We start from the raw sequence: 25,939 nt of genomic DNA, 5'->3' as shown, positions 1-25,939 counted from the left end.
TGAGCAACCTGGTCCAGTGGGAGGTGTCCCTGCCCACGCCAGGGGGTTGGATCTAGATGATCTTTAAGGTTCCTTCCAAATCTAACCATTCTATGATTCTATCAGTAGCTCCTACTACACTGAAATGGCTGCTGTTCATTGCTTTGAGACCTTCAGGTGGGCTGCACTCCACTAGTGCTGGTTACTACCACCCCACCTGTGCACTGGAAATCATTTTCCTCCCGGCCTGCTTTGGATTCACTGACACCACTACAAAGCCCCGCAAGGCCTGCATAAGCTGCTAGCATAAGCCAGTCAAGTAACGTCACACAAAGTTTCTTACCTCCTTGAGAACCTCCTTCAGCTTGGTAAGGAGCAGTATATATTGCTCGATATGATCTCGGATAGGTTTGTGAAGAACAGTGTACAAGGCCAGTGACATGGAGGTCTCAGAGGTGAAGTCCGTGAGGAATTGTTTCAGCACTGTCTTATGGTGCTTCCAGGCTTCACTGCAAGATGGTGAATTAAGACAAAGGTTCATTAATTACTTTTTTCTGAAAACTGCCACTCCTCTGCCTTCCAAACTTTTTATGCTACCTCGCTCACAGACACTTGAAAGAGCAGAAGATAACATAGTGCAAATACCTTTGCGCACCAAACACAGAGAAATAAGGCAAGTGATTGCTTCTAAGGTAAGTGATGGAGCTCAAAGAAGAGCTCCATCCCTCCTGCCTCTGGCCCAGAGGTCTTTGCAAATAGGAACCACACCCACAGCCATAGGGAATATAGCATGACTTTCACGATAGTTTGCACACCAAAAGGGTGACTCAGATAAAGTGGCTGTGAATCTGCTCATGTCTCGTGCTCATGCTTTCATTTGTTATTTCCTTGAGACATCTGGGACAAGCAGTGGAAATTTCCTGCCAGATTCCCACATCACCCTTTCTCAAGTCCCACCCTTTACCTGAACCCCCAAATTCCAAAGTTAAAGGCTTCCTCTCCTACAAAAGGAGTTGCGCGTGGCTAGGAGGAGATGGAGAGAGATTTGTAGAGGAAACCTTTCAAGAGCTGCTGCCGTGGTCTCGGAAGATGGCAGGAGCAGCCAGTATGGCCAAGCAGCTGGACCATGAAATAGAAATCACTGCAAGGTACAGTGCTCAGTGCTGCTCACCCCAGTTTAGTGTCTTAATCCATATAATATCATTGTGTTCCTATCAGCCCCTTCAAAGGAATGTTTTTCAGCCCACTGACCTTTTGCTCTTTGTGGCATGTTCGAAGCCGTGGACCACGACATAGTTTGCAAAAGTGACAAAATATCTGTTGGCAAGAAAAAAAAAAAAAAAAACCACAAATACACACAAGCATGAGATGTGTTAGAGATGCACGTTAGCCACAAGGTTTAAGCAATAGAGGGAAGAAGCTCATTTGAAAATGTCATGTCAGGTCCACCTTTCCACAGGAGAGAAAAGGAGTAGCTACTGGACTTCTCACCTTGGGTCACTCCCTTTTTGTCCCCTTTGCCAGCTCCTTGGTTTAACTGTTGTGTTGACTTCTGCCCTAGTATCGTTACAGGAAGTTTAAATCATCCTGGCATTTGGTATAAGCAGAAGTAAACTTGCACAACTGTCCTGGAAAGCAAATCTACAAAGGCTGAGCTTAAGATTTCAGCTTTGGATGTCTGAATTCCTGCTGATTAAACTGAAAGTCTGTATTACTGATGGTAAACTCAAGTCAAGGTGTCCCAGTGTCAATGTACCTCATCTCACACTAGAGGGAGATCGAGCCATATTTTGTCAACAAACACCACACTTTCTTCCAGTAGTGTTTTCAGATAAGTCATGTACAATGTCCAAACTAATTGTCATTTATTACATCTTTCAAGGACATGTGTTTACTGTTGATTTTCAGGACCCTAAACGGCAGCTTTGCTTCCTCCTGTATCGCTCCAATAACTGTGAGACGTTGTAGGATCAGGACTGCACACAGTGAGTCAGCAGAGGTGGATAGGAACCAGCTTTTTTTTTTTTTTTCCTTCCGTGACGCCCAACAGAAACAGGTTTTAATTTCCAAACGAGGGGAAATTAGATCTTACGATAAACTTCTCCTTTGTGTCATCTGAAACCTTAGCACAAGTTTTCATCTTTTATATGCCCTTTTAAGGCAAACCCATTTTAATTCACTGAATGAACATCACACATCCTCTAAACTCCATTCACATGAAGGCAAAGTTGGTTGTGCATCACTTTCTGAAATGATACTGGCCAAGTAATAACAAAACAAAAAAAGTAGCCCGCCCTTCCTCCTCCCTCCACACGCATTAAAACCACAAAACCCAAGACCAGATGGACAGCAATGTCCAGGAGCCAGTGAGCCCATCTCCTGTTCCTATGTGGGTGCCAAACTGCACAGATGGTACAAGCCCATCTGGCAAGGGCTTGGCCACATTTGTGGCCAACGTGATGAATGAATGATTGAACACTGGCTGATCCTGATGTCATCTCAGATGTCCATGAGCCATTTTTCATGCTCGGACATCAATATACAGGTTACACACGCTACAGTGATTTAGGTAAACATTTTATTTTGCATTGCAGACAGATGGGGAGCAGACATAATTAATTACAGAAACAGCAATAGGGCATTATGTTTTTCACATCCATCACTTGCTATCATATCCCTTGCCAAAAGCATAAAAATGTGGCACAAACACGTAACATGAACCGTGTCTGGTAACATCTTCCTCTCCTCATCCCTATGAGGCCTTTAAACCTGCTTGTGCATTTGTTTCTGTTCCTGATGACAGCCCAAGCTTTGCTCTTATAAATTCCCCAGGCACAGATGCTCCCCCTGTCCTCTTCCTATTTTTAAAATGCATAAAAAACACTGTACTTGCAAGAAAGAAATTCTGCCTCTTATAAGCATACTCACAGCTACAAAACAAAACAAAAAACAACAACAAAAAAACCCACCCTGCTGTTTATTATGCTGTTTATATTCCGTAGCACTTGTCCTGAACACTGAATGCAATCACTTCCCTGACCTAATAACCGAACACTAGTACACAGGACTGACCAAATTAAATACACACATTAATTGCACCGACCTACCAGTTACTTACACTACTCCGAAATGCTTCTGTACTTACTGGATGTAGAGGCTTAAAAACAGGTCTCCTTTCCAGACAATGTAAATGTCCTGGATACAGAACGACTCAGAGGTGCTGCATTTTTGTTTCAGTATCCGGTAATTTTCGTCTGTGAGGTTCCAGAGAGCTTGAAAACGATCATTCAGGAGCAGGAAGAGCTTAAAGTTCTCCTTTCCTTTCTGGTCACTAGGCTCTTTGAGGAAAGATGAGGGGAAAAAAGGGTATCAGAAAACCTTGATTCCAAGAAAGATTGTGGAAAACATTGCCTATATTTAATACTTAGCTCAATTTTTGAGCGTGAAGCACATGCGTTCTTACAGAAAAACAATGCCAAAGAGGAAGGAGATGATGATTTAGGGTTGAGTCCCTGTGAGTTATTGCAGGGACAATCCATGCTAAGGCTTTGTCCTTCCCATTCTTGTGGGGCATGGGGTCAGGGCCACCTGTGAGGCTCAGCCCCAGCTTAGGCACAGGCACCAGAGGAAAATGTTCTGTCCCTGCCCCAAAGGGCTGTTCCCGGTCTCCTTGGAGGCTAGACTGAAAAGGTGGTGACATGAGAAGGAGCCACCCTACGGGTCTAATCCAGTCATTCCACTTTTGGCCAGACAGGCTTGTGAATATTTATATGGATTTGTTATTTCAGTGGAGCTTCTCTGATTTAATGCCAGCTCAGAACTTGCACCCTCAAGTTTTACCTTCAAAGATGGGCATGACCATGGGTCGAGAGTAGGGAGGCAGAATGGGCACCATTTAGGGGCTGCGTATGTGTGAGATGCATTTTGGATTTCCATGCACCATGCTGGAAACAAGCCTCGGAGCACTGACATTGGTTAGAATCTGGATAACCTCTAAAAACAATAGGAACCACAGTCCTAGGCTTGAATGGAAGGCCACAGGCATCCTTAAGAGCTCACTATCTTAAGTGAAACAGCTCTACATATCACTTACTCAAGCAAACCAGCCTCCAACAAGTCCTCAGCCATGAAGTTTCAATTATAATTCCCTTCGTAGGTGTGCCAGTGACTCGAGGCTAGAGCTACAGACTAAAAAGTGGTCTTTGACCTACCTGCCTGGAGCAGAGGCTTGAGGATGAGGGCATCTATCCGTGCCAGGCATGCTGAGAAGGTTTCTTCTACTTGGAGAAGAGATGCAGTTGCTTCAGCTGCGCACATGTCCTGGAGACAACACAGAAGGTACACATAAATTCCCTTGCAAGAGTATCCATCTACCAAGGTTTCAGTGCTCATTGCAAACAATCAGCCTTTCCTGCTCTTGGCAGCCCACACAGGTGTAATTGCTGTTGCCAAAAAGCATTTGAAAATGTTACAAGAGGAAATGGAAACCGACAGCTCAACATAAGCTGGTATCTCAGAAGACCACCGAGGCTATAGCCCATTTTCCTGATGCTCCCATTCAAGATCTTCTCAGGTGGGCCACGATACCTCTTTTCACATGACTGGAAAGTCCCTAAACTTCTTGATATATCTTAATCCTGTTTAGTGTCAGATTCATTCTCCCAGAAGAAAATCCCTGAAGTACAAGGCAGCAAAGGATGAAGGAGAGCATCTCTTCTCATATCTCTCACCAGTTTTCTGCCCGGATGCCTCAGTCTGCACCTTTTGGCATTAAAAGCTATTGTATGGAGCTGCAGAGCCACGCTAGCCATGCTCAAACATCCAACTCTCCAGAGGAACAGAGGTCTGGTGTCACTCCTTCCTGAGTAGGACACTGCACTGCTGGTTATATGTCACAACTGCTGCGTCACCAAGGAAAGCTTGCCTAAAGTGGAAGTGGGCAGCACACCCATGTGAGCAAACTCCAGCAGCTTCCTCCTTCCAGCATTACCTCCCAAAAGAAATGTATCAGAGGAAGTGAACACAGCCAGCTAGTAGCATGTCATGAGAGACTACTCTGGAAAAAAGACAGATGGTGAAGATACTATAGGTAGAGTCAGCTGATATTACTAATGGTGATAAAAATACAAAAATCTGAGATTCTTTTAACTTTATAAAACAGCATACTCAAGGGACTGAATATGGTCTGTCCATATTTAACCTTAGCCTGGTTGTATTGCATGCTCAAAGGCTATGTTCACAACAGTAGGCAAATGAGGATATGGCATTATGCTGCAAAGTTTTACATTGCTAAATTGGTGGCAAAGACTTTGTCACACTTTTGATGTGTGTCAACGAGTACCTCTCCGAGACAATTCTCAGGCATGGCCCAGGCACCATTTGAAATGGGTAGCTTGCACATAGTTGTGCCATTTTGGGAGGTAAGGAGAAATTAGCTATGTATAAGATATGCAATAACCACTTGGCTATGGGGCTAGACCTAATTTATTTACTAATGGAGACATAACTAGAGTCTTTGCACTGTTTCCAGGAAGAGCTGAACTCATGCTATCTGCTGGTGGCATCCTCTAAGACTTCTTGAGCTTCTACCCTGTTGCTACAAATAATTGGTGACATTCATTCTTCTTGTGTTGAGATGTCAGGAAGTTAGGTGTAGAAGCCTAAATCTACTTTATACTTCATAGGAAGAAATACCCTGAGCATCTCAGCACAGAATCGTAGAATTGCCTAGGTTGGAAAGGACCTTTCAGATCATTTAGTCCAACCATCAGCCTAACACTGACAAAAAAACATCACTAAACCATATCTGTAAGCACTATGTCTACCCATCTTTTAAATACCTCCAGGGATGGTGCCTCAACCACTTCCCTGGGCAGCCTGTTCCAATGCTTAATAACCCTTTCAGTGTAACGATTTTTCCTAATATCCAGTCTAAACCTCCCTTGGTGCAACTTGAGGCCATTTCCTCTTGTCCTATCGCCTGTTACCTGGGAGAAGAGACCAAGGCCCACCTCTCTACAACACAGACCATAGCATGGACCATAAAAAGGACATCTGGGTGGGGTGACTAAGTTAGGTGGGAATGTCTCATTTGTAAGCTTCAGACGGGGGTGGATTCTTTGCTAAATAAGAGTTTGAACTTCCTAAAGTCACCAAACTCTGCTTAGAAACTCCCTTTCCAGGTCATCCTGGAACTTGGGATGAAATGGTGTCATAGAACAAGGGACACTTTGCAGTTTGAATAGTTAGCTGGCCTGCTTTTAGGTGGTTGTTTCGATCCAGACACAACTGACTGCACAGACAAATGACAATGTTTGCCTCTTAGTTACTACTGCCTTTTAAATTTCACTTGTCTGAAAAATGGGAAGCATTAAAAAATTCCATAATCTCATTAGTTTGCAAGTTTTCATACATCAAGGTCTGCATGACCATAAGGCTATTTTTTGCAGGAGCACTGGTGATGTGTCCCAGAGGAAAGCTCTAGGCATGCAAACAGGTCAAAAAGCTGGAATCCAAACTCCTCCTGGCCCCTCCCAGTAAAGGCAACTGAGCCAAGAAAAAAGCAAAACAAACCAGCAGCCAGCCAGCTCTCACCCCAGAGCACTAAGAGGACAGGACAGATCTAAAATTTTATTTTTTTGCCACCACTTAATCCCCTGTCTTGTAGACACAAAGATAAAGTTGTTTCTCACAGGTCCTAGAAAGCACTCAGGCTTGTTAGAAATGTCTAAGCATAAGTAGGCTTGCTTAATCAGTGAGTAAAGTCAGGCTGGATATGTGACAGCATTTCCTTTTCAAATGCTTCAGCGGAACAGCATGTAGTTAGTGGGGTCATATTAGGCTCACTGAGTAACAGTCTGCTGGTTTTTACGTATATTTTTTAAGCCTGACTATTTTGCCTATTTTTGGAGAAGGGAAGACGATTCCATTGTTTGAGATTGCTGTGATATGGGAAGGGCTGCTTGTCTGCCTGGTCCTTATTTAATTCTGCAAGAAAACATTTCATCCTGTGCAAGACAAAAAGAATGGGTGCTAGACGCCAAACTCAGAAAGTCTTCCCCAAACTGTTCTTTTATCAAAACAACAGAGAATCCACCCATTCATTACATACAGCTGGCTCAATGTAAACTGAATGACTCAAACCAAGGGTGCAGATACCCACAGCTTTGCTCCATGGGACCAAGACAGTCCACGAATAGATACAGGAGGCTGAGGAGCCTCTTCAGGGCCAAAGAACACATGCACAACAGCACAGGAACATAACTGCCCCAGCCTAAGTGTTATTTGGTTACTTCTGTAATGGTCACTTGGAAGAAAAACTATGTATGTCTAAGGTGAACCCTCTGACCTGGATGCAGCATCACCCCTTCCAACCATCAGCTGGTCCCTGCACTCTGCCTCCTGCCCGGCTGCAGTCCTGGTTTGTTGAGGATCTATCACCCACGAAGACCTCAGCTCAGACCTTATGGGGATGACGCGAAAGCATCCCCATGGTGCAGTACGTGCATTGAGAAACCCTTGCAATAGCAACACTGTACAGACACCCAAGCTAACTCTGCAAAAAATAGAAGCATTTGGATACTCTTTTCCATTATAACCTGATACAGATTTAACACAGTGTTTTGTTGTGTGTTTAGTGTTGGGTTTTTTCGTTTGTTTGTTTTTTTTTTTTTTTTTCTTTTTAGCAGTCGTGTTCTCATCCTTCCTGGGAAAATTTGTGAGCTACTTCCAGCCTGAACACGACAGTCAAGGATCATTTGCTGAATGGGCAAGCAGCACCAGTCAGCTTTCAAAACAGCCCTTCCGGCACCACAAAAAGACTAAAGTTGCCACATCACATCACATCACCCAATAAGGTAAGCGTGAGTTTCAGCCACCCCTTCCAGGCTTTCCCCATGAGTTCTGTGAGAACAGCGTTTGCGCGCTTATTCTAGCCCAGTCAGGCAGAGAAGATTTGAAGTTTGTCATTTCATGAACAAAACCAACGCTGGCTCAGCCACAGAAGGCAAAGTTAACAATGGGGACTGCCCAAGGGCACACAGAGGTCGTGTTGTACATTCACACATGTGAAAAACTGAATGCAAACTGCAGTGCCGCTGGGTGATGGGACCACCGAGCAGAAACCTGGGGTTGTCACCTGTTGTCTTCCCCCAGCTTGGACACAGCATTCACGTGACTCAGTGGGTTTGTAATTCTGTGTTTGCTTTGTGAAGGGCAAGGCAAGCTTGAGCAGAGCTACTCTGAAGCCTGTTCATGAGGTTTTAGCTGGTTCTACATGGATGGCTCTGCTGCTAGGGAGTCAAGACCTTTGAAGATGGTGCACTCTTGATGGCCAGAATCGAAGGAGGTGCACCTCCAAGGAAGGATCCAGTAGCTGCATGTAGCATGACTGCGCCTGGTTTTATATGCAAAATCAGAAAGTCTACGGCCCTTGAGGATGGAAACTTCCACTGGCAAAACAAAAGAGCCACCAGCCTGCTTCAGGCTCCCATGAGGAATGATGAGATCTCCCTTGGAGAACATTTTCCACAGTATGAGACATATCTGTTTAATTCTCCTTAAATGAAGGTACAAGGAAGCCATACAGCACAGGTCTGTAATTAGAGAAGGGACACATAATAGTATTCATGTAGAAACAGGAAAAAGACCTTGAGAAACAACTTCTGTAGGAGTCATTGGATCTCTGTGGCTCATCATGGTCTTGGCCGTCTGTCCGCTGAGCGTGACAGCATGGGCAGAAAAAAAGGGAGATGCAGCAGCTAATACCAGCCTAAGAGGCTGCTCAGCATCCAATAGATGGGAGCAGCCTGGGTCATCTGGAGGAGCATTTAGCCTCAATAGTGTCTGTCCAAAGCTGCTAAATGCACATTTCAGCAAGAAAATACATGTCTTGAGGAGGCACAACAGGTCATTACATCCATTTTCAGGCAATTGCCAGAAGAGTGGGTGGAAGAGATAGGAAACCAAGCAAAGAGACATTTTGGTGAAATGCTGGGCCTCATTGTCAGCTTTGCATAGAACCCCTTTCTACATCAGAGTCTCTAGCTCTGAGGCAGCTCTTCCACAAGGAAAATGTCTGGAAAACCCCATAGATTTCAGATGAGACACAAAGTTCCTCATGGAAACACACATCTAGTCAACCTTATCAGCTCCTGTATATTAAGGAAGAAACCGGGCATCCACAGAAGGACTATTCATTTTCCATCTTCCTCTTGTGAATCCCCCTCTGTGCTCAAGTTAAGAACATCAGTCAACAAAAACACCTCTCAGATGGGAGAAACCAGTCATGTACAATGCCAGATTTAGGAATCGCTTAGGGCATTATAATACTCAACCACCTGGGATGTAAATGCCGCGACCACTTTTGCTGTAGCCCCTTCCCTCCTTAAAACTCTTCCCTTTCCCTGTATCAGCCGTACCTAAAGGGCATCACGCCTTTGCAGCCCTTCCAATCTCATCCATCCTTGCAATTCATGATCTTTTTACTATCAATTGCTTCAGAAATGAGTCCAGTCTATCACCCTGCCACATACAGTCCTCAAACAGACCAAGTTTTCCCTTCCCTGCCCTTTTAGAGGGAACCAAATTATTGCTGCCGTGCAGCTGAAGAGATACCTTCCTCCTACAGCCCATATCAAGTGAGTACATCATCTTTGCAGAGACAGGGATAAAGCTGCTTTAATTCAAGCTCTAGTTCAGAAGTAAATACAAGTGTTCCAAATTGAAGCCAAGCAGTACTTAAAGATACTTCTCTGTCAGAGTAAACCTGAAACTCCTCCTCAGATATTGCTTTTTGCTCTCTAGGACACTTGCTCTCATGCTGGTAATGGTTCTGCTTCTAACTAAAACACCTAAAACTGTCTAAGAATGCAACATAGAGCACTTACACTTGGACTGGTAAATTCCCCTCCACTTTGCAGGAAGATGCAACCTAAAGCATTTGAAATATAAAACTCTTCTCTTGCCAGACAGTCTTCTAGATGCCCAGATGGACACACAAGTCCTCCCTTGCTGTGAACCACTCACTCACCCTTCGCATGAGCATTGTGTCTTTCCCCAAGCAGCGTATAGCTCTAAAGCTTGCACTTTACAGGGTGGAATAATATACATCTCTGCACAAAACCTGCCATTAAGGAGTTTCTCCCTCAGAAATTAGCAGATAAGCTTATTAAAAGTTTTTTTCTTAGACTGAATTAATATAGGTCAGCACTTTACATCACATCACAGTGTGTGACGTAATGGACAAATCTTAGGACCTTAAACCAGAATGAACATAGACCTAACTATTTATTTTCCTCCCCTTGGTCACCTCAACATCTGTATTATCACGATTAATATGACCAAAAATAGTGGGGTTTGGGGGAAAAAATGGATTAGCTTTAAGAGTTGCTCTTAAGAGGTGGACGGGGGAGAGGAAAGATTTTTTTTGAGCTTGGACCATGGACTGTAGCCTTCTTTTCCAGATTATTTTTTAACCTAAACCTGTTCCCAGCATAGTTTAACGTACCATCAACATAAACATGCCCACGAGCAGGGTGGGATCTTGTCATTCAATTAGTAGTGCCAGCTCAGAGTCCATAAACTCCAGAGCTTCTTAGGCCATGGGGGCAAACTCTGGTGGCCAATGAAGAGATGTTGCTCCTCTTTCTGTCCCTAACTTTGCTGCTTTTCTCTAGGGGTCAAGTATCCTCATGCATCTTAATTGTGTTTCCAAAGGACATCCCCCCCCTCACGTGTCACGCTCCGACTGAGTCTGCATTCAGGCTGGCACAAAGACCATTCTGTCATGTGGAAAAACAATTCCAGGCTTTGTTTAACCAACACCAACATGCTGGAACCACTTCTTCCATTCAGACTCTGCTCTTGTCAAGCTTCAGATCATCATGACTTGGGATGAATTAATGTTCAACTTACCAGAGCCATCTCATAAGCAGATAGAAAGACACAATGTGGGAGTTAAGAGGTAATCGGGAATAAAAGGGGCAGAAAGACAATAAAATCCCGAATCCCAAGACAGCCCTTAGCAGCATAAAAAGGAGAAAGAGAGGAAAAGAGGTGACAATTACTTGGATCAGACTTTAGCATGGGGTACAGGGAACATGCCAATGCCAGCCATGTGAAGGAAGTAGGCAAGATCTCATTCAACATTATCTTTACCAGGGAAAATTGCGGAGTAGGGCAGCAATGAAAGTAGGTAGGCACAGTGCACCACGTAATTTAAAAACACAAGAAAATTAACAAACCCATCAGAACTCTCACCCCGAATGTAAGACCCTCAGGCTTTCAGTTGGTCCAGGTTCATACACAGACAAGGCCACACAGCAAACGTTTGGGGCACAGCACAACCACCTCTACCCTCAAGTTGTGAGGCCAGGTCACAACAAACAGCAGGACATTTGACCCCACAATGCCTAATTAAGCCATGGAACTCACTGTCACAAGAGGCTGTCATTGCTATGAGAATACCATATGTGCTTTCAAATGCAGCTGGATAAGTCTATGGTGGAAAAAAAAAAAAGTCAATTAAAAGCTAATAAAAACAAAAGCATCAACTCCAGCTCAGGAAGTCCCTGAGGAGGCAAGAAGCACATATGGAAGAAGTATTACTACAACCTGTCCCAGTTTTTGTGGTGGTGTTCTCCAGGCATGTTCTTCTACATTATGAGAGGTGAGATATCCTGGCTTGGTATAGCTGATTTTCTATATCAGTCATAAAATTGTTTGTGGTCACCACCATGGCAGGACACAAGCACTGAAAGAAGACACCGTGCAAGGTTGCCAAAATATCAACCACATTAAAATCTCAACAAATTTAGGATAGCAGTGTGTGTCAAGGAGCTTATGAAGGGTCAAACGAGCATTCACTACTCTCTTCAGAAAGCACCAAGGCTGTATAATTGATTTTTCAGCCCAAGGAGAACCTTTTTTTTTTTTTTTTTGCCCCCAGACTTTTATTTTCTTCCATCTTTGACACAGAAAAACAGGAAGCTATGTGTGGGGGAAGGGAGTGTGTTTTTCTCTCTCCCCCCCCCCCCCCCCCCGAAACAGGGAACACAAAAGCTTTACACAAGCCTTATCTGACCCAACTTTTTTTCATGCTTCCTCAAACCCAAATTTGAAGCTCGTTTTCCTTTTAGGAAGTTCACTCCTGAGCCTAATGAAAACAACCATAAACCTCTAGTTGACAGCAAAAGGACAAAAGCCATTTGCCCTTTCTGGGTGTCTGAAGGCTGAACTACCCACCGCAGACTCCCTTTGTAACTAAAGAGGCACGTGAAAAGCTCAATTTCACCCAGCCTTAGTGACATGAGCAGACCTTAGGGCATACCTGGTCTCTCTCCACTAGCTACCGAATTAAACAGCTCAGATAAAACCCTTTACTTGTTGACAACTAAGGCTAGAGAAGGTCACTGTCAACACAATTAAGGATATCATTCAGCCTTTGCAAATAACAAGACGAGTACGACAAGGCCTGCAGGTGAGATGTTTACTTCGTGGTTTAATCCCCCTTGGCCTTGTAGTTCCCATTATCATTATGGTTATCACTTACAAGCAGCTTATGCATGCAGAAGCATAACTATTTTGACCCAGCGACTCATATGCAACACAGAATGACTTGGGATTACTGGATGAAACTCCAAGCCAAATCTGAAATAACTACAGGTTGTCTTGGAGGCAGCAAAGGAAAGATCGTGAGAAAAGGGGACTAAATAATTCTCCATTGGAGTGGAAATATGGGAAAGATAGAAGATAACAGCTAGGGACAATTTTTGTGTCACAGCTCTTGTATCAGCTTCGGGAGCAGGTGTTCCTCTCCCTTGGCCTCGTGCTCCCAATATGCCTACTCTGCTTTTCCAAAGCAAATGGGATTTCAGCACAGCCTCAAAAAGCATGAAAAATGAGAGACTGCTACACATCTGGGGTTTAGAATATGTGTTATCATTTACATTGAAGGAGTTTTGAGTTAGACTCTGATAAGCAGAGTCCGAATTACAGCCTGGAAACCTGGAAACCCAGAGGCACAAACAATATCAGAGGAGCGTTCCTTGGGACAATGGGAGAACTGATAGCAGAACTGCTTCACAGATGAGATGGAATTCAATGTACAGCAATGTCAGCCCTCTGAACCACCCTTTCCACTCAGCACTTCCAGAACCTGAGTAGGACCAGAAGGGATTTCACTTCCTTTGTGCTAAAAAGACAGAAAATCATCATAAAACCGTGAGAATAGCCACCTTTGAGATGGCTGGTTCCGCTGAATATTCATAAGTGAGGCCCTGGATCCATCCTCTAGTTGCCCTGGCTTTTGACACCACTACTTGCCTCTCCTCCCATCTCACAGGTGTTTGCTTATGCTAGAGGCAATGTCCAAAAGCTAACGACGTATCACTCCAAAATGCCACTTACAAAGCCTCCCAGATCTGCCCTACCAAGTGACCCAGGCAAAGTCTAAGCACTTCACAGCATCCCCAATACCTGCCAGAAAATGGGCAGGGCTGAAGTCCGTACAAAGGAACAGGAATGGAGGTGGTGGGGGGGGGAAGACTTTGTTGGATTACTTTAATCTCTACACTCAGCTTTTCTCCACTTTCTGTGTGAGTCTCTTAAAACACACTCATGGCTAGGTACATTAACAACAATCCCAGCTGAAGAACCACCAAATTTTTCTTCCTCTCATGCCCAAGGCCTTTACCAAAGGCTGAGTGTAGTAGGAAGCTTCTAGTGTTTCATCATTCCCTTCAGGTGCTCTTGGAGGACAAATTACAAGCCACTGAAGGCAGGACAGACGTGCAAAGAGTCACCAGCGCTTCTTAACCTCTGATCATCATTTTGAGACGCCACAGTTCACTGAAATGCTTTGAGTGCCAAAACCCAGGTCTTTTGATGACCTGAAGAGCTGGTCAGAAGCTCTGACAAAACTGTTTCACAAGAAAATTCCTGTTTGTTGTGCCCAAAGTGCTTTGCATGAGCCCTTTCCAATTCAACAGGAATGTAAACATTAGCCGACCAGCTCAGGCCAGTGGTCCAGCTAGTCTAGCAGTAAGAATAAGAGCTATTATTTAGAGAACAAACAGAAGCTTGGCCACTTTCTGAGGTTCATTCCTCTTGTATTTCCTCAACAACTAACTGTTGCATTAGGGATCTCTAAAGGTGCAACCCTGTTCCTAGTATCTGCCTATGGACCTGTTGTCCTTGAATTTATCTCATCCCTCTTGAAGTTGCTGATATTGTTTCCTTCCAAAATGCATTACTAAATTGCAGGCAGGATCCTGAAGGACAATTCTGCCTGGTTTCCTTGCAGATCCTCAAAAATCTTGTCTTGCAGCTCATTGGGAATTAAAGTCGTTGCAGCAACAGTAATGAAACTACCAAGTTCAGGGAGAAGCTACAAGGTCTAGGAAGCTTCCAGGCCATAGGAAATTTCCACAGACAAAGAGACAGGGCCTTGGTTCGGGTCCAAATTAAACTAAGCTAAAGTTTAAAAACAGTCCCTCCTGTGAACTGCAGCTCCTCCTCTTCTGGCTCTAAACACATAGTTGTTTGTTAGTTTTAAAGAGTCTTGAGTGGGTTACTGTTCCCCTATAACCGGGCCTTTGACCCAGACTTTTCACTTAACACCTAAGACACCTGCAAGCTCTTGACTGCTTCCCTCCCTTGCAAAAACCCAGGCAAGCTTATCAACCTCTCTTGCCCTGACTAATTAGTTGGGTATTGGTTTCTTTACTCTGCCAGGCAAGCTGTGCAACCTCAGCGTGAACGCGCGGTTTCCAGCCTTACTTCATCAGGCTTGTGTTGCCAGGTGAGGCTGCCTGCTCGCCTGGCATGGGTGGAAAATCCCTCCTGCAAAACAGGAGCAAGCCCCAACACAGACAGTATCAGATAGCTGCCCGCAGGAGAGGGACCGCGCGTGCACAGGCTTCTCCAGCATCCCTTTCTGGAAAACACAAGGTGAGAGCACGCAGAGGGTTTAATGCCACAAGGCCGGACCATACAGGGAATTAAACAGCTTACAGACAATGTACCTTCTTTATGTGCTGTCAAGATGAAGCACAGGGGTGCACGCAAGTGCATTTTATACTCTACTTTGGTCCCTTGCACAGGTAAAATTCCTACCTGTAGAAAACATTCCCAAACTTTACTCTGCCCCAGGACTTTTACTTACAGCACATAACCTTCAACAGTCCCTTCAGCCCGCTAAGGCTCGTCTTAACACCCTTCCTATGGTACATGTCTAAACACAAAACTGAGCCTCAGGAGCAACGGGAAAACAACCAACTAACGAACACTGGTCACGAAACCCAAAAATAACCAGCGCGTAGAGCAACGTACCTCGCATAAGGTGGCCAATTAAAATTCCCCCGTGGTAAATGCTACGGCAGCAGCTCCTCTGAGCTTCCGACTCCTGAAATACCCGGTGCTCCCAGTACCGCCGCTCTCCCCTCCCACCTCTCCCTCCCACGTCCAGCCGCCTCGTTTGCTGAAACACAGATCTGGGCCTGTTCATTAGATGAGACACCCACAGAGCCCAGAGAGACAGTTACGAAACCCATGCACGTAGGGTTTCTACAGCAATTGCTTGTTATTTGCCTTTTTTAAAAGGACAAGAAATTTTGGGATCTGTGCTCTTGCAGCATACATGTTGGGGAAACTGAAAGGGAAAAAGACAGGATGTGTTTTACTTTGTGCAACAGCATTTCTTAGCTCTAATCCCTTTTCACCTACAGAGCATTCCCACAGCAGTTTGCCAAATGAAGCTCCTGTGCTTTTTCCCCTTGTTCTGCCACTCTCTCCCCTCGCGCGACCTCTGTGCTTGCTGTAGCTCACAGACGGAAAACCCTGGGAAACTGGATGTTTCCTGCTATTCAGAGCCTGGGGAGAGCGTGTGACAGCCTGCACGTGATGCATGCAAGGTCTGTCCTCTGCTACACCTCAGCCAGCAGTAACTATTTCCCCTCCTTCAAAAAAAAAAACCAACAAAAAAAAACCCAACCTAAAAACAAACCCCAAGCCCCCAAGTCCATCTATAAGGAGGACCCAGAGTCCTCTCCAGCCCATCTTTTTGGCCTCAGCCACTATCCCACCTCCTAAAGCATAATAGCATTTTTTTCCAGTTGATCCACAATTACAGCAAATCCCCACAAGCATTTTGTTGAAGCAGCCGCTGCCACCATGTACTTGCTCTCCACATCAGAAAGAGTAGATACACTGCCTTACAAAAGCCCCGTGCCCTCCCCTTCTGCTTCAGAGCCTGCTGAAGAGCCCTAACAAAGCCCCATTCTTTCCCAGGCGCTCCAACATGTTACGACTCAGTGGCTTGCCTCCTCCCCAGCTATAGGATTTCAAGGATTTTTACAAACTACTGGAACTTACTGTGGGCTGAGAGATCAGGACAAGTCGGTTTCTACAGCGAGGATGCTCAGGGTGTAACAGGAGACAAGAAATGCCTCAATCACCTTTTGTTCAGAAAGGTTCTTCTATTGTGTTGATTTCCTTCCCATTTTCCCAGACTCCTGGGGTCTTTTCAGAGCAGAACGTGCCCATAACTCACTGTCTGCCTCAACACAATGGTTTAAACCACACAAGCAGGCAGAGCAGCAGCCCTTAAAGCAGCAATCCTCATACACAGTGGGGAACAATACCAAGGAAGGACAGCAGACTGGGAATGGAAAGGATGAGTGAGCAATGAGCTCACCGCCGGCCTCCTACCTGCTCTGCAAGCTGCGAAGTCAAAGAGCTGGTGATCAAGACTTTGGCGCAATTACAGACCTTTTTTCTTTCAGTCCAAAATTTGGAATGAAATCATATTTTCCACATCCCGAGGAAGTGCTCACCCACAAGGGACTACATGGCAGACAGACACCTCAAGTCCTTTCAAAGTCTTTGCGTGGGTGCTTGAGCCCAGGAGGAGTTCCCAGCCTCCAGACCCTATATGGACGGAGACTGCTCCCTGGCATAGCTTATGAAAGTGCCTGCGCCCCAGAAAGGTGAGAGGCTTTCAGAGGTCCCAGTGCTGAGCATTTCCCTGTTGAGCACACAAGTTTGGGGATCTCCAGCTCCTCTGTGGCATTGTGTGAAAGGCCCAGGAGCTCTGCTCTTCTGGGGCAGACAGACACTGGAAAGCCCACCTTACATCTAAGGTCTGCTGGTTCAACCCACTGAGTGCAGTTGGGTCTGGGCCTCAAGCTCAGCTTTGTGGCTTGTTGCTGTACAGTTTTGGTCAAGTGGCTTTGTTGTGCATGCATTGGACTCATGCTTTTCCCCCATTATTCTTTTTAACTCTAGTCCAGTAAAGCTGTGGTGAAACTGTGATGACACAGAAGGGTGTAACAGTTTGGTTCGGGACACATCTTTTACTTTTGGTTGTGCTTCCTCAGCAGAAATCTGTTTCCAGTCACTCAGTTAGTTTTCCTGAAATGTTCAGAATTTGCACAAATGTCATGTTCGGTGTGAGACCTCCAGCTTCACATTCCTGCCCCCTACGTGCTGTCCTCATCAGAGGTAAGACCTTCAGCTTCCATATTTCCCACCATCATCTAACCTGTCCCCAATGCATGGACAACTCAGATGATTGTACAGCAGCTACCAGATTGCCACAGGTCAGAGCATGAATTCTTGTTGCTTTGCCTTAAAACACTGGGCGAAAAATGACTACTTGAGCAACCACCAAGCTATCCTAAAGCTAGGACCACTCCAGTTCCTCCGCATCCACATTGGGAACCTTCAGCATTGTGGACATCTTTACATCCAGCCTTTAAAACCAGATTAAGTTTGGGTTGAATATGGAGGGTGAGACACAACATGGTCCATCACCTATATCGTATAGGCAGTATTTCCTTAAGATAAAGACTGATAGAGCTTAAGATAAAGACTGTCCAGGACATTTCTGCAGCAGACTGGACAGTGATGAGGACAGAGATGTTTCGAGAACATCTGTGTATGAGGCTGTGTATGAGACATGCTTCTCATCTCGAAAATGTAATACTGCAATTGCTTCCCCATCCTGCTTTGATTTGGGGGGGGAGGGGGAAAAAAACATACCTATAGACATGTTTTGCAAATAGGTAAGTTTTAGTCCTGATCAACATGAAAACAAAGAGTCTCGTTCTGATCTTGGGAGGAAAAAAAAAAAAAAGAGAAAGTAGACACAACAGACTTTCAATTGTAAAAAAGAAATAAAACAAAACAAAAAATCAGGCACGCATTGACAGATGGAGCTTTTCTTTTTGAAAAAAGGTATCTATGCCTGGAGTTTTGTCAGAACTAAGCTTCTTCCACTAACAGTTTTTATTAAATAAACACAGTGGCTTTCTACGGAAGTCTTTAGAAATCCTCCCTATCAGCTCTAGGTCTCTCTCCCATTATCCGACCAGATCGTTATTAATGAAATTGTTGCTGGCTATCTGCAGCCACAGATCTTAAACATAGAGCACATAATATCATTTCTAGCCAGGAGCTTAGGGGATGCTACTGGCACTCATTTGTCTACAGAAAGCAATATCAGGTGGTTCAGGCTTCATATTTTGCTCTCCTGCTTTTTAAGTCTTTTTAAATCCTACAGTTTTAAAACTTTGTTTCCTATGCTTGCACGTGTCACTTTGGGGAACATAGTTTAAAGCCAGGCTTAACACCATTACTAGAAACATCCACTCAAGGGATCAGGGAGAGGCAGTTACAGTGCAGTGGCACCAATGAACATGACGTCTCCAAGGGGTCTGGCCTTAAATAGATGGCACAAAACATTGGCGTTTAACTACCTTTGCCAGTTAAAAGCATTTACCCCTCTAGAAACACCAAACTAGGTTTGATCAAGAAAACTCTAAGAGGAGTTCACCTTGCTCCTCCTGCTTAGGGTTTTTGGCCATGAGAACAGAAAACTCCATCAAATCTCACCCCAACTTGTACCTCATGAGAAAACGTCTCCTTTCATAGAATCATAGAATGGTGTGGGTTGGAAGGGATCTTTAAAGATCACCTAGTCCAGCCTCCTCGCCATGGGCAGGGACATCTTTTGCTAGATCAGGTTGCTTAAAGCCCCATGCAACAAGAGTTTGAACACTTTAATGATGAGGCATCTACAATTCCTCTGGGCAACCTATGCCAGTGTCTCATAATTTCCTAAAAATACAGCTTCCCTGAAACAAGTTGTCTTTTCCATCAATAAGTTTGTTTCATTTTGGTTTTTTGGGGTTTTTTGTTTTGTTTTTTGTTTGTTTGTTTGTTTTTGTTTTTTTTTTTTTTTTTGTTTTTTTTGGTTTTTTTTGTTTTTTTTTTTTTTTTTTTGAACCAAAGCCTATTTATAGTCCAGGTTCCTCTGCTGAAACTATGTCCCAGGCAAATTCTTGTGTTCTGGGGCCAGTGATGCTGAGTCAGCTCCGTTGGCCAGCACATCTTTCTATCACCAGGGCAATACCACCCCATGTTACGAGAACCAACCATTCTGGAAATAGCTGCTTTATGACTCACTCAGTTACAAGAATATCCTTAACTATACCAGCTCCAATACCGGGTTACTGAAGCATGCCCCAGAGCAGTGGCAAACAGCTTGCAGCCTCCCATTCCCACAGCGTCACTCGATAAAACCTCGGCTCCTGCTCACCCCTAGGTAGAGAGTGTTTGAAGATGTGAGAAAAATAAACTATTCTTTTCCCCTCTCCAACAAAAGATAGTTCCTCCTAGCATAAATCATAGCATCATATAGCTTTATTTTCCTTCCCAAAAGCTATTTTTAAAAATCGGCAGCTTCATTTACCTTACCCCTCAAGACATCCCAAAAGTTTTGGATGCGCATCGGTGTCAAGTAAAAGAGGACCGAGTTGGGAGATGGAGGAGGCAATGCAAATCGAAGATGACACCAGGCCCATAATCCTAGTGAGCACCAGCTTGATATTTCTGCTGCCTTGCTACGGACTTGCCACAGACCATCCAAGGCCTTGGCAGGGAATAGGGCAATCATAGCTCTTGCACCTCATTGGAGCTATTATGCTTTAGACAGCTAAGGTTCTGACACAGCACCCACCCCAGACAGCAGCAACAAGCTGAAATACTCAGATTCACACTCATGCAGGGGACTGTGAAGTAGAAATGGATGTCTGATCCAAGCACATACTCTTTAACTTGTGCCTCGCAAGCCCAGAAGCACGGTATTTGTGCATACCATTGGGAAACTATGCATGGAAACAGGAGCTAAGTGTGCAATTATTCATATCTCATGCAAAAGAAGTTTCACAACCTTCTTGATAATTAAACTTGTCCTGGTTCTTTTCACTGAGGCAACACAAGCCTTTTCCCTAAAGGCTAAGAGAGGCATGCAAGGCAGGAGTGATTAGAAAACAAGGAACAAGAAACTGGGATCAACAGTGGGTACAGAGTGTTTTCTACATCCGAGCAACCATTGAGCAGTAAACCACTATAGAAATCAAACACTTCTAGAAATTCTCCAGACTCATGTCACGATGCACAGAAGAATTCAGGTAACATGCGCTGCAAACAGTCCTGTGTCTGCATCTATATTCCTGTCCATGAGAGACAGAGGTGACAATCAGACAAGACCAGGGACAGACTGCAACACAGGACTGGCCAGGAGGTGGGACAGGCAGAAAACAAGCATAAGGAGAGGAGACATGGAAAAGTTAGTACCATGTACTCAACATCTTTCCTTACCACACTCATTTCCTTACGTAGGGAAGCCCCATATAAAATTAAGAGACTGACTCTTCCCACAACCTCCAGTCTCAGTGTCTGCTACACAGAAAGCTCAGATGCAAACTAAATGTCACAGTATTGATCCCACACAGGCTCTCAGCATGAAGAGCCAAGAGTTAATCCCTGAAATGTACACAATCTAGACATTTCAGCCTTAGTTGAATAGCCAGATGACCTAAATACCATTTCCCTAGCTGTTTACGTGACCTTTGGTAAGTCCACCCCAACCTGTGCTGTGATCTATTAGATGACAGTTGGTCCTGGATCTGTCTCTAATTACATGTCCACACAGTGCCAGGTCTATGGCAGACCCAGTTCTTAGCACTAACATTGCTGAAGGTCCACCACCAGCAGGAACTCTCTACAAGTTCTTTGACTGGTAGAAGCACAAGGTCCTTCAAAAGGCATTGACAAGACCCTGCACAGACAGTAGCTGTTGGCTGATGACCTTCACCAGGTAGTATCTGGTTCTCCAGGTAGAGGTGGAAAGGGGAAAAACCAAACAGTGGGCATGCTGGCCATCAGCATGAGGGACAAAACATTGGTCCTGATCCAAGGACCAAAAACTACCCGAGTAACATGTCTTCATGTGCCTGTTAGTCAAGCTGTACCAGTTCCTTAGCCCGTTGGACAAACTCCAGCTACAACGAGGTGGTGCTGAAACTGTGCATCATGAGCTGCACCAACTGGTCCCATCGTCCCCCTGTCCCACACAGCACAGAAGATTAGGCTGCCAAGGCAGGAGAACTAGGTGGTCGTGGGGGGCATGGTCACCATCTCAAGGTGTGCCACCTTCATGCCACCTTCCATGTGACCTGTGGTACTTGCCTCTACCCTAAGGGCAGAGGAGCCAATCAGGAAGCCCATCCATCTGGCCATAGCGCCCTCCAAAGGTCAGGGAGCTACATGGCTTTCAAAACTTTGGAAAGCCATGATAATTTACTGACACTTTGGGAAGATACCAGGCACCTCTGCAATAACACCCAACCCCACATCATATCCAAAGGCACAAGCTCACTTGGGGCACATGGCATTACACAACTAATGTGTTTACTGTTCAGTAAAGCAATTCTAATTCTTATTCCACAGAACAAAACACATAGCAATACCAATCCTTAGAGCAGCTACCTTTGACAGTGACAGATAGCCAGACCAAGAGAGGCACAGGGACTCTATTTGAGAATCACTTTTCTGTAACATACAAAAGGAAGTCTTTTTTAAATAAACCCATGATGCCTACTTAGTTACAAGAATGAAACGTGACTCATGATTGCAAACTGTTTATGGCTCTGTGGTAGCTTGTCTAACTAAAGGCCTTGCTAAAGAGGAAAATAAACACTAGCCTCTGGCAGTTACACCTAATTCCATAGGAGCTGTTATGCATGCAGATAGCCACAAAACAGGAAAACAGACCAAAAAAACCCCCACTTTCGTATGTCAGCACCAAGCTGTCATCTTTCAGCTCAGAACAGCTTCTTTTTCTCTGCAAAGTTATCGGAATCCACGAGCCTTTCCGTAGTTGGTTGGATGGATAAGTTTCTAGAAAACAGTGTAATAATAATAAAAAATATTGTATTGCTCTTTCATTGTAGCAGAATGACTGCAACCCTTCTGGCCCTGAAAATGACATGAAAATTTGTCTACATTGGAGCAGAGAAGTGGTACCAGTGAGATAAGCAAGTACTTAACTGCATGAGTCTTTTGTACTGCAGAACAGCCCAGCCAGGGAATGGCACAGAGGTCTAAGTGCTTGACTGCAGGAGGACAGTGACTTTTACCAGGGCTCTTCCAAATGCTCTGAGCACGGTGGCAGAACCCCAGCCGCAATGCTGGAGCCTTCTTCCCACTCCTTCACAAGCTATGTCAGATGCATCCAGGTGGTGGATCAGAGGAATCCGATAGCCAGAGGCATATGGCACGTGGAGACATGAAAGAGAAGTAAAGGTGCAGAGCTACAGATAGACAAGAGACTCACTGAAGGAGTATGGAGAACAGAAAACAACTAGATTTTCTTTCTTAATGCACAAGATATTTGTGTGACCAAGACCAGTCCCTCCCCATCACCCAGATGGGTTTTATGGGTACCTTCTGAAAAAGCCACCATTTGATTTGAGAGGGCTGGGAAAGGCTCTCCTTAACCACAGGCAGTGTGGGAGAAGATAAGGGCCAGCCAGAACATGAGCAACTCTGAAGAGTAGAGCAAGTCTTGGCCCAGTCTTACCCCCATTCCTGTGCCTCCCAGTTCCCAAATCCCCCTTTGAGATAGCAGCATAGACCAGACAGGCCACCAGCAACATACCTTTGCTGTAAGAGCAAGGACAAGTCACTGCAACACTGTCCCTGGAGACAGAGCAAACCAGGAGGAGGTGACATTCCTTCTGCAGCCACATGAGACCAGCGTCCTTCTCCTTGCCTTTGACCAACCTTCCCACAGCACCACCTTGGCCCTATCCAATCTCTCTCTTCAGCAGCTAAGTGGGGACAGCAAGGTCCTGTCCCACTGGGCTGGAAGCCACCCACAACCATGAGGCACATTGGCTACATAACAGGTCCAACCGCCCAGAAGCATGGTGCTGGAGAAACAAAGGCACCTTGTCCCACAGAGTTCTGGTGAATCGCACCATTATATCCTGCTCCCGCGGCACACGCCCTATTAGCACTGGGAGGGATTTTGTGAATATTTGCCTCGACGCGAGTAGGAAATGAGCAGCATTCCTTTTTTATGGAGGCAGAGATGGTAGGATTTTGCTGAATTCACAGCCTCCCCAAACTTGCGTTTTAAACGTGGGTGCATCCTTTTCTAACCCTACAAAACACCCGAGCAATAACCTTTGGAGAGAGACACTGTCATGCACTGAATATCACCCCATTTTCAAAGCTGTAACCCCTTGATCTTCATCATTGCACAGAGCCAATTCTTTTCCAATAGGACCACAATCTCCCACAAGACCACTTCAACAGCAGTTTAGTAGCATCTCCTGGCAGCCGAACGCCACCTGAGCAAAAAGTCCCTCTTACCATGAGTTGAGCTGCCAGCCACGGTACGTAGCCATGTGAATGGAAAGAGCTGGTGATGAAAGCTGCCTGCTCTAACTTTTCAGCTGCTTATTTACTCACTTTAAGGGGAGGGGAAAAAAAAGAAAAAAAAAAAAAAAAATCGAGGAAGTAATGCTCCCCTCCCAAGGTGCACTGCAAAACATTCTTGGTAGACATGGAAACCCCTGGCAGGCTGCCATCACTTGGCCAGTCTCCACATTAAGGTTTCAGCAAGCAACTCAATACTTGAATGGCTTTTAGAGAATTTAAAGGGAAACGGCAGCCACGGACAGGCGATGTGGCTGCCGCTCCCCGTAGGCAAGCATTAGGGGTGTTCCCGAGTTTGCCTTCATCTCTGTGAGGAAGCTGGTCGTGCTTCTGTGGTGCACAAAGCAGGCAAGTTATGACTGAGCCAGCTGAAAACAAATGCAGCCTCCACACTTCTACAAATGAGGTTTCCTAGCCACAGTCTGCAGGGACCGAGGGCAACCTTCAAATACCTAAAAGGGAGCTGTGAAGATGAAGGGAAAAATGTTTTGTGATGCTCTGGGGATTAAACTGCAGCTAAAGGCATTTAAGAAAGTCTATTCCTTCCTTCTCCTGGCTTTTCCCCTCTCCTGGCTCCCAACTTTCCTTTCTTGCCCGGAGGCTGCCTTCTCTTTGCTCATGATTGGGCTGAAGACCGATGGGAAACTGGGAGGCTGGAGATCTCCAAACACCCGGGAGAGCAGGGAAGCAGTGGGCTTGGGACCTCACTGCTCTGGGGGAAGTGCAAGGAGAGTAGAGAAGGTCTGGAACTGATTGCTGGAGGGCATGGGGACTTCGGGGGTGGTTGGGCAGAGGTGATCCCACTTAGGCATGAAAGGAGACCCTCCAGCTTCCCCTAAATGCCTTCTTCCCACTCATTCAGGAACAGCATTCTGCATGATAACGGGGCATTTCCCTCTAAACAATCTAACCCTGCACAGTGCCCATCACTGCGGCTTCAAGGTATTTCAAAGCACATTGACTAAAAGAATCAATGTGCACCCAGTAAAATGAGCAGTGTTAACAGAGCCGTGACATGCACAAAAATTACCCGCCAGTCCAGTCTCAGATTTCCACCAGCAGTGCCTGCAAAGAGTTTTGCAACACGTATCGCACATAAGAGCACGAGAACATGTGGGACACACAGCTTCTCTCTTCAGGAGCCTTCTCACAAAAGACGTTTGCATTAGAAATCTCTGTTAAGAAATCCTAGACACTTGGAAGACATCAATATAACAAGGCAACTCCCTTCCCTGCTCTTTCCTTATGTGCTCGCTGCATTTCCAGGGAGACCAGACCTCAAGTCCTCCACAGCTCTTAGTCCATTTGTCCATCATTCCAAATGCAAGCAGATAGCAAAGAAGCCCCCGGGTGAGGGAAAAGATGAAACAGGCAAGACCCACATCCCCTTTCAGTGGTTTGACCCCTGGGGCACTGAGCAAACTCCCTCGCAGTTCAAGATGTTCTCCCAAATGTTCTCCCAAACTGTATTGTCATGCTTTTGCATAGCAACAAGGCCAGTGCTGCAGTGTTTGGCGAGGTGACATGTTTAGCAAGAGCTGCATTTCATTTATTTCCCAAGAGGATGCAAAAGGCCTGAGCTATAAATAGGAAGCTGACAAGTTTAACAGCGCCTGTGGTTTCGCTAATAGATTGGTGGTCATCCACTAATTGGTGAGTACATAACAGCGTGTGCAATGTGGGCTGAGAGTAACCTTATCCAGTGAGGGGTCATTGCTGGTAGGGCTGTATAGGGCAAAAAGGCAACTATTTCCCCTCTCTCTACAAAGCCCACTTCCTCATTGTTGCTAAATTCAGGTTTTGAAACACTTTTTTTTCCTCTTTACAAAATATCCAGCTCAAGGAGTCAGGTCATCAAATTAGAAGTAAGTGTTTGCATATAAAGAGTTTGTTCATCCTCCTTGTCATGAAAGAAAATGAAAAAATATTAAATAAATAAGTAAATTTATTTATTTATTCCAACTCTGGAAGCTCAAAGCAATAACATGAAATCTTACAATTTAAAATCCCAGCAGGACATTCTGGTCTGACCTACTCCTCCAGGTATTTTTAAATTATCTCAAGGAAAGAAGCTGAAATGAAGTTATGAAGTGCTGAAAAGTCTGGAGTCTGAGAAATCTACTTTTTTTTTTTTCCCCTGAAAACTAAAGGAGGCATTCCACTTCAGTGACCC

The 25,939-nt window shown here is 45.0% G+C and overlaps 1 protein-coding gene across 7 annotated transcripts in view; it reads right to left on the bottom strand.

Annotated features, from left to right (window-relative positions):
• The window catches only part of ALS2CL (ALS2 C-terminal like), a 48,637-nt gene extending 24,915 nt beyond the window's left edge, over window positions 1-23,722 (bottom strand). Inside the window, exons 1-6 of one of the 7 annotated variants that reach the window (XM_063324227.1) lie at window positions 15,310-15,396; window positions 14,758-14,914; window positions 4,191-4,299; window positions 3,125-3,317; window positions 1,231-1,296; window positions 323-488 (exon numbers count right to left, since the gene is read on the bottom strand). In XM_063324227.1, the coding sequence (XP_063180297.1) occupies window positions 323-488; window positions 1,231-1,296; window positions 3,125-3,317; window positions 4,191-4,296 (531 nt within the window). In that variant the 5' untranslated portion in view covers window positions 4,297-4,299; window positions 14,758-14,914; window positions 15,310-15,396. Of the gene's footprint in view, window positions 1-322; window positions 489-1,230; window positions 1,297-3,124; window positions 3,318-4,190; window positions 4,300-4,709; window positions 4,813-14,757; window positions 14,915-15,309; window positions 15,414-16,350; window positions 16,558-22,371; window positions 22,606-23,700 lie in introns of those variants that run through there. The other 6 variants (XM_063324231.1, XM_063324228.1, XM_063324226.1 and 3 more) reach the window with 6 other exon arrangements.
• Window positions 23,723-25,939: the final 2,217 nt, after the last annotated feature.

Source organism: Chroicocephalus ridibundus, chromosome 2 (assembly GCF_963924245.1).
Source record: "Chroicocephalus ridibundus chromosome 2, bChrRid1.1, whole genome shotgun sequence".
Lineage (NCBI taxonomy): Eukaryota > Metazoa > Chordata > Aves > Charadriiformes > Laridae > Chroicocephalus > Chroicocephalus ridibundus.
Note: the sequence above shows the minus strand (reverse complement) of the source record. Positions and strands in the feature narration are given on the sequence as shown.